We start from the raw sequence: 13,341 nt of genomic DNA, 5'->3' as shown, positions 1-13,341 counted from the left end.
CACACCAACCTAATGGGGACTGCAGTACTCGTGTGTGACCACAAGGAGCGCATGCCTATACACTTCACACAAATTTTGTCTTGAAATGACGTTCATGGGGACTTTCTAGAAAATTGCATGGGGCATATCTACACACTATTTTCTGCTTGAAAATGGGGTTGTGCCGGTGGGGACCTCAAATGTGGTCCCCACGGGTAAACAGGTCCCCATGTGTATGTATAGAGTCAGGCCAAAGTCCCCACGAATGAGGAAAAACGAGTACACACACACACACACACACACACACACACACACACACACACACACAGAGAGTCTGTCTAGCCTGACTCCTCCTTGCTACCCCACCCTCTTCTCTCTCGTGCTCCCGCCCCCGTCTCCCTCTTCACGATAGGTGCGGTGTGAGTCTGCTACGAAAGCAGTCCAGGGCACGCGCCAAGGAGCACCCACCCACCAGCAGAGAGAGCAAGGCTGCATTATTCAACAGATCCTGGTCTCTGCGATCCTCGGAGGCACTGAAACCAGCAGATCAACTTGCAGAAAGGTCCTGCGCTCTCACTGTTAGATCCCTCAGCAGGCTGCAGTCAGCAGGCTCTCACAGCTAAGGTACGGCTCAGAGTTTCTTCATACGCTCGACTCCTGTGGTGGGGGTGGTGGTGGTGGGGGGGTCTTTAACTGCTGTTGCTGCATCTGGCATGCTTGTAATCCAGAGCTTGTTAAACTCATTCAGTCAGCTGAAAGCTGTTCTCATTTTCCTCTTTGTGTGGCATAACTTTGTAAAAGTTGTAGCTCATTTTAATGCCTGAAGAGCTGAACATCAGACAGCACCTGTTCGTGCTCAGGAGCCGCTTCTGGGAGCTCAAATGGATGCTTCATTTATTCAAAGTCGGTCCACAGAGTACTCGTAAGTGTGTGCTCCTGTGGGCGTGTGCACGCATCCCACCCACATGGGCGTGCATGTTCTTGTGTGCACTTTTGGGAATGGGCGTAGAGAGGTTGGATGGCAGAGTTTGGTGCGCCCACCCACTACAATCTGGAGAGCTCTTTCCCGCCATTTGGTGGGAACGGCCTGTGAGGTTGTTAGTGGAGTTTTTCAGCCTCACCTGTTTGGCTGCAGTTACAGATAACAGGGCTGATAACAGGGCTGATAACAGGGCTGATAACAGGGCTGATAACAGGGCTGATAACAGGGCTGATAACAGGGCTGATAACAGGGCTGATAACAGGGCTGATAAGGCTCGTTGAAGCCTCAGAACTGGAGTGTGGAGTTTGTCCCTTTTCTTTTATTCAGTTATATACTTTTATTTTTAAATGAATTTCATATCCTTTTGTAATGAACACCAAACTCTGAAGCCTTTGGTGCTCCTCATACCAACATGGATGCATGTCCTTATCGGGGCATCCCGCAGCATTGGTTTGTGTTATGAGTCAACACTTTGGTATTACTGCTGCTGCTCGTGGCTGTGACTGAAATGATCAGCGGTGAACGCTGAGGAGCTTTTCTTGAGGCTAGCCTAAACGTGACCAGTGTGTCTGAGTGGCAGAGATGGAAATGCTGTGACTTGTTTTGGTGTCCTGGCTACAGTTGCATATTTCACAGTAATTATCAGAGTGTTTATAGGCTTGTGAAAGGTGGGTGGGTGTCTGTGGGAGCGATGCAGAGTAAAGCCGTTGAAGGACGCCTGCAGGAGGGTAATGTGCTGAAGGAGAGGACGGAGAGCTTGTTTGTTTTGAAAACATTGGTGTGAATCAGGAATGATATCAGGAGCAGGAGGCGGCAGAAAGGAAGCTCTGATGACTTCTTTTATAGCCTAACAGGGATTTTGCTTCCAAGAACATCAGACCCGATTTAAAAAGAGCGCTCGCTCTGATAAAAGTCTGTGTGCTGCAGGACTGCAGCGTTCCTTCAGTGTGACCTTTGTTAAAGTTTAACCTGTGACTCAGCCACCGAAGCAGTGCAGTGTGTTTCTGAGGAAGACGACCTCGATACTGTTCTTCATGAACTCTTCCTCCTCTCCCACAGCCGGTGACTCACCCCATCTGCACCTCTCGCTGAGCCATTATTACCATGGAAACCCCGAGCCAAAAACGCACGAGCCGCAGCGCCGTCTCCCCGGCCCGCATCACCAGGCTGCAGGAGAAGGAGGAACTGTGCAACCTCAACGACCGGCTGGCCGTGTACATCGAGAAGGTGCGCTCCTTGGAGGTGGAGAACACCGGGCTGCGGCTGCGCATCAACGAGTCCGAGTCCTCGGTCAGCCGCGATCTGTCGGGCATCAAGACAGCCTATGAGACGGAGCTGGCAGACGCCCGCAAGACCCTGGACCAGGTGGCCAAGGAGCGAGCACGCCTGCAGCTGGAGCTCAGCAAGATCAAGGAGGAGCACAAGGAGCTCAAAGCCAGGTAGGAAGAGCCAATGGGAGGGGACAGAGAGACTTTATAAAGATGGATGTAGCTGAAAGGTGAAGTTCAAGTGCTTTAAAGCTGCATTCTTTCTTATGGCCAGTAGGGGGAGACTGCTCTGGTTTCAACAGTTTGTCCTGTTGTATAGAAGAAGAAACAAAGATGACTGCAGCAAAAATAATAAAATGGAGGCTTCAAACTAAAAGTTGAAAAATCAGTTGGTGCTGTCACAGCAGCTACGTCCATCTTTCATACAGTCTGTTGTGGTGACCTCCTGCTGTGCACATGAGCTCACACTGCACAGCTCCAGTATTCTCATTTATTCTAATAGTGAAGCTTCGAGCTTCATCAGCCAATGAAACACTGCCTGTCATAGGTCACATGACCATAACTGATGGCAACAACATCCAATCAGAACCACATCTCATACAAACAGCGGACAGACAAAGCACAAATCACACACACGCTGCCTTGATGTTGTTTCCATTGATTCTTGTCTATGGTTTTATATTTTTTCACCTGTGAGGACGTACATGGATTGTCGTCCTGTGTTTAAATAAGATAACACATCAGAAGCACACATTGATCATCCAGTTATAATTCTACACACACATCTCAGCCTCGTGTCTGCAGAGGGCCGAGAAAAGCAAACACTGCAGCGTGTGCCTCTGAGTCACGGGAACCACCGGGAATGATCCATAAATCTTTCCGGCATGCTGCACGTTGATGATGTAACATTGATCTGGTATTGTCTGGGATCTTTGTTGGGGGAATTCCCGGACTTTTGCCAAGTGATCCCAGAGTAACTGGGAGATGTTCCTGTATTCCTCCAGGTCCATAAGAATGATGCTTTTATAGGTCAGTAAGTGTCACCTGGTGTACTGGATATATTGTTGCTGTTGCTGCTGCTGATCAGCCAGCACAGGTTTGCTCTCAGATTTGTCTTTGTTTAAATTTTCTCTCCCAAAGTAGTCAGCTTCGAGCCTTTCTTTTCCAAACTGCCTTAGAGTCAAACTACGGTGCGAACATGTAACTGCTGGGATTTTACCTCCGATTCACGCCCAGTGTTGTGCGAGCAGCTGAGGTGGTGCAACACCGTCTCCTCTCTGGAATGTGGTGTGAAATGTGCAGCCAGACTAACATTAGACCTGCAAACATCGTTCCTGCCGGTTGATTTTTGTATTACTTGTCAGTTTTCAAGTTCAGTCATGTCACTTCGGTGCCCGCGAAGGAGAGGACACGCCTTCAGGCAAACAGGCTGCACCCTGGACACACAGCGCGCTCCGCTGAGGTGGAATCGCTGTCCCGGGGACAGAGTGTGGCGCAATCACAGCGTTATGCATGACAGGACTGCACAGTTGCTTAAAGATCTAAATCTTTAAGCACTCCTGGGACTCGTGTTGTGGTTGGGAGGGGCTGATTCAGAGGACTTCGTTTAAATGTAGGCCACAAAATTTGATCAGAAATAATCATCAAACAAAAAATGATAATATCAGGAAGCTTTAGCAGACCACCGTCATCCATAAACATGCATTAGGAGCTGTGGCTGTGCTGAACAGGGAGGAAGTGGAGTTAGGACCAAACCACTGTGAGGCACATGGGGGGGAGTCCCAAAACTTACTCTGTCATTAGAAAAGAGCTTTTGGTGCTTCTTATTATTAAACATTTCATTATCATATTCACAACAACGCACTGAGGAGGACTTCGTGAAAAACAGGATCCAGACCTGATCCTTTCTGCTCGGGTGGTTCCTGAAGCAGTGTTTGGGTTTCTAATGTTTTCCACTTACATCTACTTATCAAGGTAGACTGCAGCATTCATCACTGCATGTTATTGATGTCTGGAAGTGGAGTGGAAACCGTTCCCTCACAGTAGGTGGTGGTTGCTACATTAATTTTTTTGGGAAAAAAAAACACTCCCAATTTTCCATCTGCTGCTTCCAACAACATTTGGAGGAAACCCTGTGTGTAGTCGGCATACTGGCTGCTGTTATTGCAGCCTGTGCCACATTATGGAGCCACTCCAAGCAGCTAAAGAGGTATTTGGACTCTGAGCAGTTCTTCCAGAGATTTTTTCCCCTATAAGTCACCCCTGGCCCCAAAACGTTCCAGACTTCCTGAATATCTGTGTGTCACAGGTTTGTTGGTTCTGCAGATGAGACTCAGCCAGCAGTGATTCCCGGGACTGTGTTGTAGTCAAGTTCACGCCGGGTCCGAGGAGTCCAAGAAAGAGAGAGTCTGGACTGTGTGCGGTCCTCCGACGCTGCGTGTTTGAATCTGGCCTGCGTGCACTTCCTTCCTGTTGATTCAGACTTAATGAGTCCTCATCTCATCAGTCACTGATTGTTTTCTTTTCAAAGACACTTTATTGCATCTGAGCTGTGAAACATATATGAATCTCTGTGGGTGTGGCTCCGAGCTGGCGGAAAATTTCCTGCAGCTTTGTATCTACACATTTTTGTTACTTCAGTTTATGTATTTGTAGAAATAACACAAAATCCATGATTAAAAAACCTCCAGATGTTCCTGAATGCAGATCTGTGAGCTCAGTCCACCTGTTCAACAGTTTCATGCTAATCCGTTCGTCAGTTTTCACTCACTCGGACCGACCTGTAACCTCCGTGTCAGAGGTGACATTAGCTCCATAACTGTGGGAATGCACCTTTATTGTGGCTCATTAGTACAGTTTGTGTTGAGCAGCCATAGCTCTGTGCTTCTCCCGCAGCAGCGTTATTTTCCAAAGGCAGCGGCTCCTTTTGCTGCCGGAGTCACTCAGTCCGGCCTGAGCTGCTTTATCTGCTCCACGTCAAGTGGCGTGTTTGGTGTTTGGTTTCCATGGTGCTGTGGGAGCCTCGGCTCGGCCATGTGACGGGAGTGGGTGGGTGACTCAGACCTTTTTTTTTCACGGCCTCTGGGACGGGCCGAGTGGCCTCTGTGTGACGGGAAGTCATCTTTATTAACACACACCGACGTGCCGCTGCGCCGAGCACCGGGTGGGGGCGGTGCGACAAACACGCGGCCCCTCGTCTCACAATATGTTGACTTTTTGTCGTCGTCCTTGCGTGTTGCTCCCAAATGTGACACAGCAACAGGTGGAGCCTCCAGTGCGGGTCGGCTGACGGGACACACCTGTTCAGCCCAGAGGCGCACACACACACGTCTTTGTGTGCAGAGCCACTGCAGGGAACACGTGCTCTCGTCCCCGCATGTGTTCCCTGAGGCGACGCGCCAAGCTGCCGGCGCAGGATCGCCGACCTCTCCAAAAATCATTTAAAACTGTAAGAAACTCAATCCTGTAATTCGCAGGTTTTACTTAAAGCAGCGCCAGAGAGGACGATCGAGCTGGTGCTGCTGTGCTATCCTGAGTCTGAAGTCCAGGTGAGGTGAGGGTGTGAGCGGCCGGGCTCATTTTTAATCCTTAACCAGGCTGATAATTGAAAGGTCTATTACAGTTTATGTGCTGCTAAGCAAACGTCACTGATCTAAGGGTTTACACAATAAACTCTTTATTAATAGGCTGTGTTTCAAAGTCCTTCACAAGAACAAACCATAAAACCAAAAAGGTTAAACGTCCACAGTTTTCCACAGATGCTTCTCCTTATTCAGACGCCCTCAGCGTGCTGTCCCAGAGGAAGCTGAGGACAAACATTTCAATTTGATCTTAATGCTGAACAATGCGAGGCTTCAGGTGACGCTGATATCTCATAAACTTGGAGAGAAATTCATGCCGTCAGGAAACACAGGAACAGGAAAAAACAGAGGGAATTTTGTACTGGAAACAATTTTCGATGCTTCCAGGATTTAAATGTAAATGGATCAGACCTCATATAAAGTCTTCTTTAAAATGAGTGATGAGAGCAGCAGTGTGAGGCCCACAGACGTTATCACAGCAAACAAAACCGTTTCCTCAGTGTTTATATCGAAGCAACTGGAAAATATTGTAAACCGTGATGATATAAGGGTAATAAACACCTGCGGGCCGCAGCATTAAAAATACCTGCGTAATAATATTTAGGCTGAACTGTTTGTGGGGGTGTCCTGTGCTGTCAGGCAGCAGGATATCGATCTTTGATGTTACTATAGTGATGGAAAAATAATGAAATCCAAGAGTGAAAAAACTGAAATAAGAAATAAAAACCAGACGTTAGAAACAGTGGAGACCTGCTGCTGCTGCTCGTGCATGAATGCAGGGGTCATTCCCTCCACCGTGCACAGGTTCCAGGGCGCGGTGATGAGGAGCAGCAGCTGTTTGTGACAGACGCGGTAAAGCGCTGAACTCTGACAGTAAACAGTCCTTGTTGGAGACCAGACACAAAGCGGGGGTGAGTTTGCCCCACCTGTGAGGGGTGGGGCCGACGGGCTTTTCTGTCCTTTTCCAGTCTGTGGAAACAATAAAAAGTGGATTAAACACGCCGCAGTCGGCGTAACGTGGCCGAACACGTCCGGCGGCCGCTGCAGGGACAAAGATGCAGCAGATGTGCTAACACGGTATTTATGGGCTGCTGTGTGTTGCTAAGGGTAACTGTGGGGCGCTGCAGGAAATGTGCTTATCACACAACACGTTCTCATTTCCTGGACCGGGAATACTTTGTTACAGTTAGCCTTCTGCATCATCCAGCGTGACTCATGCACTTTGCAGTCATTTGTTGTGTTTATGATCAGTCCCATAAAAGACACTGCCTTGTTATTTAGATTCAAAGCTGTATTTGTGTCACACGGCTGCACCCCGAGCAACAGCGGCGTGATAAACAGAAGCTTTTCTGACCGAAGCGTCTCCCACGAGGAGAAAACCAGAAGTGAGAGGGAGACCCCGCTGAAGGGCGTCACAGCAAGCAGCCTAATCTTAGTCACAGCTTCAGTCTCAGTGAGCAAAGTTTCTAAATTTATCTCAGGGGAAATTTGAAGCCTGTCGCTAAGGTAACATGTTATACATCCGCTCTATTAATGGGTGACGCGTGTCAGGAGGATTCATCCGCGCTGCCTCTGCGTGCTGGGAAAGTTTCTTCCTAACTTGGGAAGAACAAACCTGCACTTTAGCTCAGATCATTCGGCCTCAGCGTTCTCTGAGGGTCTGTTTGAAACGCTGTCGATAAACCGTGTGCTGAGCAGGAAACTGCAACCTGCTGGAAGCGGTCAGAGGTCCTCCTCTGCACTTACAGCAGTGAGACATCAGAGATTCAGGAAAACCTCATTTTGAAAGGAGAATAAAATTAAAATGTGGAGAATAAATGTAATTTATTTCAAGTTTTAAGTCAAAGCTAAATAAATTCATTAGAAAATATTTTTTTATTTTTTCACATTTAGAGAATAAAGCCTGTTGGAGATGTGGTGGAGCAGAGGCGTTTACCTCATTCCCCAAACTCAGAATAACATAAAATTATAAATCCTTCCTTCTGGGATTTATTTTTTCTCATCTCTGCAGCAGCACTGAAAGATTTATATTGATCACATTTACTCTCAAAATACAGGAAAACCAAAGTGTGGCTCTATGAATCCTTCAAATATTAAACATGTGGTCGTTGCTGCTAATGTTAAAATGTTCAGCAACCATCAAACCATGAAACTATGTAACTTACTATCACTCGAACATTAAATGCATTAAATGGCTGCTCTGTTATTTCGGTGGTATAGCTGATAGATAGCAGGAAAGCGAGGAGGCTGGACTGGAGGAGGGTTGCAAAGCTGCTTGCAGGTGCACAGGTTTGAGCCATCAGCTGATCTGCTGAGCTCAGTCGGTGCTGCTTTAAAAGCTCCATTCAGAGAAGATTCAGCATTTTATCACCAGTTGATCTGCTTATTGTTTCATCACACCTTTACAGACTTTTACGAAATGAATAAACGATATCTGGTGATTTAAGGAGGTAAAAGACCCAGATTCTCCCTCCCAACCTCTTAAAAACCAATTATGCAGACTAGTGAATAATTAATGACTGTAATGTGCTGTTATTAGGTCAGAGTAATTAGCAGGATAAAAAAATGAAGGCTTTATGCTCATATATCCGTATTTAAATCTCAGAAAAAGCCATTTTGGGGTACACGGCGCTGCTTTAACACACTCAGAGAAGCCTGACCTCTTCATTCATAATTGAGTGCATCACATTATGCCATCCAGCTGCCATTAGAAATCATCTGCACCAGTGGGCCTTTAGCAACAGCAGACATTTTAACCAGCGATGTCAGGAAAAGCACACATGGAAGTGATGATGGTGCCGTTACATGTATTTCTCCGGTCCGTCTCTCCTGCAGTCATCTAAGAATATCAAACAAACTGCACGGGTTTCCTCAGTTCAGCGTTTCTCTCTCACGGCTCTCGAAGGCCTGAGACCACCATCCTGCACCCGCGGCAGATTTCGCCGAGCCGCTCGGTATCTTTTCTCGTGCCGTTTGATCACGCTGTCTCTGTTCTTCCGGCTGCCTCGAGGGGGAAGCCCCGTGCTCCCTCGTGATCCTGCGGCTCGTGTTACGTGACGATGGCCCGTCACACTGAGTCACGCCGGGGAGGATGAGAGCTCAGTCCAGGATTCTGGGTGTCTTCCAGCGGGGATGTAAATTAGATCACACAGCTCTTTGTGTTGCTGTGTCACTGCTCTGAACACACAGATATGTTATCATCTGCATGGCTCTAGAGTAATAACTCATTTATACCTGAATCATCAGTCTTTTAGGGGCATTTGCTGTTAAAATGATACATTAGTAGCTATAATTATGCCCCTTCTCAATCAGCAGCATTGATGAGGCAAAAAGTTTTTTTCAGTGTGATGAATTAAAAAAACTTTAAATCAAATACTTTATGGTTAATCCTGTCTTTGACTTTCATATTTAATATGATATATTCAGCTTTGTCATATTTACACACTGAAGGAAAAGCCAGCGATAAACGGCCAGAGGAACTTCAGACCTGCAGATAATATTTTATCTTATTGATTAATCTGCGGATTATTTGTTTTTCCCATAAACTGTCGGGATGTTAAATGCTGCTGTTGTGGCAGAGATACTCATCAATATTAGACACCAACACATAACAGGACTCCTTAAAGAGCCTCTGCTTTTCCATCTTTTCTGTCGTATAGTATTCTGCACTGGTGGACACACAGACTAGAGTTTCTAATAATGAGGTATTTATGTATAAGCTAATCTAAACACTGGGGTTCAGCTTTTTCTACTCTTGGCTCAGTATGATGTCACAGAGATGGGATGTCTCTAATATGGGCATATCAAGCATTACGGAGCACAGTAGCTCCAAATCTTTTATTTGTGAGGGGCAACCAATCAGGAGAAAGCTGGTTTAAAGGAAGGACGAGCTTAAAGGGGAAGAGAGCAAAAACGTCTGGTTTCAGGCAGAGGATGCACTGCAGGTTATCAGGATTAGTTTGAACTGTGAATGATGCAAAAATGTCATTCTGTAAATTAGCATAATTAAAGAAAAAGTTTACAGCCATGAAGACCGCACTTCAGGCACTAAAAGCTGCTGCTTTGGTTTGGAGAACATTTTGCTTTGTGCTCCAACATTAACCCTCCTGCTGCAGTTCAGCGTGAAGCCAAGGAGGCATTTATAAGCATCTGTACGTGCCACAGTGGGAGTGAGGGACCCGTCTCAGTGATAAACCGGGTGCACTGTGGGACTGAAGCACAGCTTTTGTGTGTCTGTGATGTTCCTGACTGAACGTATCTGATGCTTTAGGAATGACAAACTGCTCCTCAGTTTTCCAGGCTTGCTTAAACGTGATACCCAGGTTTATTCTTTGATCCAGATCTGCTGTGGATGTGTGGCCGGCGGGTCTGGAGGCTTTCTGTTCTCTCGGGCGCTCACAGAATACTTTGTGATGGAAAACAGATGCAGCAGGCCTGTAAATGTGCTGAATGGGTGCCGTTCACTCTCTGCTGGCTTTATTGGTGTGTGAGTAATGAGAGAGTCGGTCTTGGACTTTAGCGGACCAGAACTTGGTACCAAACTGAGGTTTTGGCAGGCTGCTGTACTCAGTGTGTGTGTGTGTGTGTGTGTGTGTGTGTGTGTTTGTGTTATAGAGCGAGAGTTTCCATAGAGCCCGCAGAGGCAGCCAAACCCTCGATGAGTCACTCGCACATGGACGGGCTAAATGGCTTTAAGATGGTGGGACTCCACAGAGTCTCTCGCTCTCTGCCCAAAGGCCTTCCCGTTGGGAAGCAGACAGAGTGGCTGCTATTTATCCTAAACTATGCCATTCCCACCTGGGTAGTTATGTAACAATGCTTCACCTTCCAGGCCCGTAAAAGCTCATTTTCTCTGACATAAATTGGAGCTGAATGGCTGTTTGGAGCAGTTCTGCTCTGTAATCTAAACAGGGCAGTGAGTTTGAGGGGCTTTCAGCTGCTCTGCATTAACTGCTGCTTTTGTTCATTGGGGCTGATTGGAAGCTGAGCTTCAACATCTTGAGTTGGTTCAGTCTTCACTTGCAGTCCTTTTGTCTTTTGTTTTTCACAGAATCGTTTCATTTGGATTCATCATTGTTGGTATCTCATAAAGAGCAGTTTAATTTTAAACTGGAACATAATTAGCATGTTTTTTAGCGTGTGCCACAAGGGTGTGGTTTGCATGTCAGAGTTTAGACGATCCCTGGAAGCTTGTGCGTCCTTTTTGGAATAGAATGCCTTTATTGTCATTATACAGGATGTACAATGAGATTGGAGGGCCACTCCTGTTCAGTGCCATGTAACAGAAAATCAAACTCTCTAAAATAAAAATATTATAATCTAGTATAATCAATATAATCAAGAGATATACAGAAATAAACAATGTGTAAAATATACAAAAAATAGAATGTATACATACATTGGTGCATCTGTACATTGTAAGAAAAGTAAATATGTGTATACATATAATAATGAAGATGATGAATATTGCACTTGGTGAATGAATACTGGATATTACACAATATAGGAATGTTAGATATTGTTCAGTATGAATGATATAATATTGCACAGAGATGTGGGTGTTGCACAGTTACAGTGGGTGAGTTCAGGGTGGTGATTGCTGTGGCAAAGAAACTGTTCCTGAGTCTGTTTGTTCTGGCTTTGATGCACCTGTAGCTCCTGCCAGAGGGCAGCAGGTCAAAGAGGTCAAAGCCAGTATTCAGTGTTCGTGTTAGCTGAGCTGTCCTAAAACCTCTCCTCTCCTCTCCTCTCCTCTCCTCGCTTGGTCATACGCTCACCGGCGAACTCTCCCGTGTTTCCCGTCTGCCAATACCAGCCTCTTCTTTCTTTGCGTGAGAGCACCAAGTCGCTAAACTCGTCCCACAACCCAACTTGGTTATACTCCAAGAATCGTGTCCTCCTTTTATAGGCTAACACGAGCTACAGAACTCTGACTGGAACTCAGCACGGTCTCATTAACTCCACATGGGTTTTATTTAGCTCAAAGCTAACATTAGCCACCATCTCAGGTTTCTGGAGTTTTGGGTTTAAGTGAGTGCAGCTGGAAAAGAGAGCAGAAACACTCTGATGCATGTATGAGGATGGAGGAAGACCTGAGACTGTTCGTTTTACTGCAGATTGTGAATCGAACAGCAGGATGATAATTAATACACGGCTGGATGCAGCGAATTATTTTATGCTTGTTGGCAGCCGTTTGTTCAGCAGCAGGATTTTCCTGTTTAGTCAAAGCAAAAGTGTTCAGACAATGCAGCTGAACCTGTTATCAGGAGTGTTATTGGTGTCTGCAGGCTCAGCAGGGTTGCACCTACAAGATAATTGCTGTGACTTTTTTCTTTAGACGTCAGGTCTGATGAACAGGAAAGACCGAGCCGTAACCAACACCAGCAGTTCTTCCTAATCTTAATATCTGCTTCTGATTTCAGTGTTTGATGAATGTAAAAAACTGGAAGTGAGAGGGTGAAGGCAGCAGCCGTTGTGTCCCAGCGCCGCTCTTTGTCCATCACTTAATCCGACTCACTACCAGTGAAGAGCCGGTGTGGAAGCTAACACAAAGGGCAGCGTGTGACTCACCCTCTGATGAATCATCTACGAATCATGCAAAGAGGAACCAGAGCCGTTTCATATGCCCTTCGGTGTCTGCGGTCTCACGCAGACTTTCAAACAGGCGTTCTTGTCGGGCGGGACTTCTTTCTTCATCTGTTGACTGACGCTGTGTTTGAGCACTAACGAATGTAAATTTCTGCGTGTGAGAGTCAGACAAAGACGTACACATAATTCATTTCCGTTTGCACAGTTTGCTTTGGTGACAGCTCGAACAAAGCCGTGAGTTTGATATGAGAGAATCGGCCACGGTCGCCATTTGCTTTGCTGAAAGCGAACGCTAAAACCTCCGTTTCCATCGGCCACACGTGGATGCGGACGGGCGGCCTCTGGCTGAGGCTGCATTCATCCCACACGCACGCATGCACAATCCCTGCCATTGTGCTCTTCGTCCCTGAAGAGGCACAGGAAACAGTCACGCGCCAGCCTGTGATGTTTGTTACTGCAGGTTTCACAGCACGCTGCAGAGCTGAACCACCATTGTTTACCTGAGGTGGCCTCAGCTCAGAGCCTGCAGGGAAGCTCGTCTGCTGCGTGTGCATACGTGTCAGCACAGCTTCCAGGTCCCCGCAGACTGCATACATGCAGCTCGGCGTTGCACTGTCCACATCACTGAAAGCCACCCTCAGCTTCTTACTTTGGTTGCACTGGTGCATTCGACTTTTTCATTTAGGCTCACCAGCACATAGTTTTGGTGCTTTCTCTTTCATTAGCCTGTGGGCTCAGAGCCCAGCCATTCATGAAGTGTGAGTGTGAGTAAATGACGGGCGCTGGCTGCAGTTTTGCCGTATCTGACCTGAGGCAGGTGGAGGCCGCACGTCTGAGAGGCGGTCGAGGGCCGGGACACGTTTAACAGGCACCGCAGCATTTCTGCAGACAGAAACATCAATCAGCACTTCACGTAAAGCAGTGTTTATTTGTAGCTTGTGAT

General features: G+C 46.8%; 1 protein-coding gene across 2 annotated transcripts in view; it reads left to right on the top strand.

Moving 5' to 3' along the window:
* Positions 1-448: 448 nt before the first annotated feature.
* Positions 449-13,341, top strand: part of LOC115793844 (lamin-A-like) — a 29,976-nt gene continuing 17,083 nt past the window's right edge. The window contains exons 1-3 of one of the 2 annotated variants that reach the window (XM_030748989.1): positions 449-603; positions 2,021-2,178; positions 2,230-2,400. In XM_030748989.1, coding sequence (XP_030604849.1) covers positions 2,066-2,178; positions 2,230-2,400 — 284 coding nt within the window. In that variant the 5' untranslated portion in view covers positions 449-603; positions 2,021-2,065. Of the gene's footprint in view, positions 604-2,020; positions 2,401-13,341 lie in introns of both variants that reach the window. The other variant, XM_030748988.1, reaches the window with a different exon arrangement.

Source organism: Archocentrus centrarchus, chromosome 16 (genome assembly GCF_007364275.1).
Source record: "Archocentrus centrarchus isolate MPI-CPG fArcCen1 chromosome 16, fArcCen1, whole genome shotgun sequence".
NCBI classification, from domain to species: Eukaryota; Metazoa; Chordata; class Actinopteri; order Cichliformes; family Cichlidae; genus Archocentrus; species Archocentrus centrarchus.
This window is presented reverse-complemented; position numbering and strand designations above follow the sequence as displayed.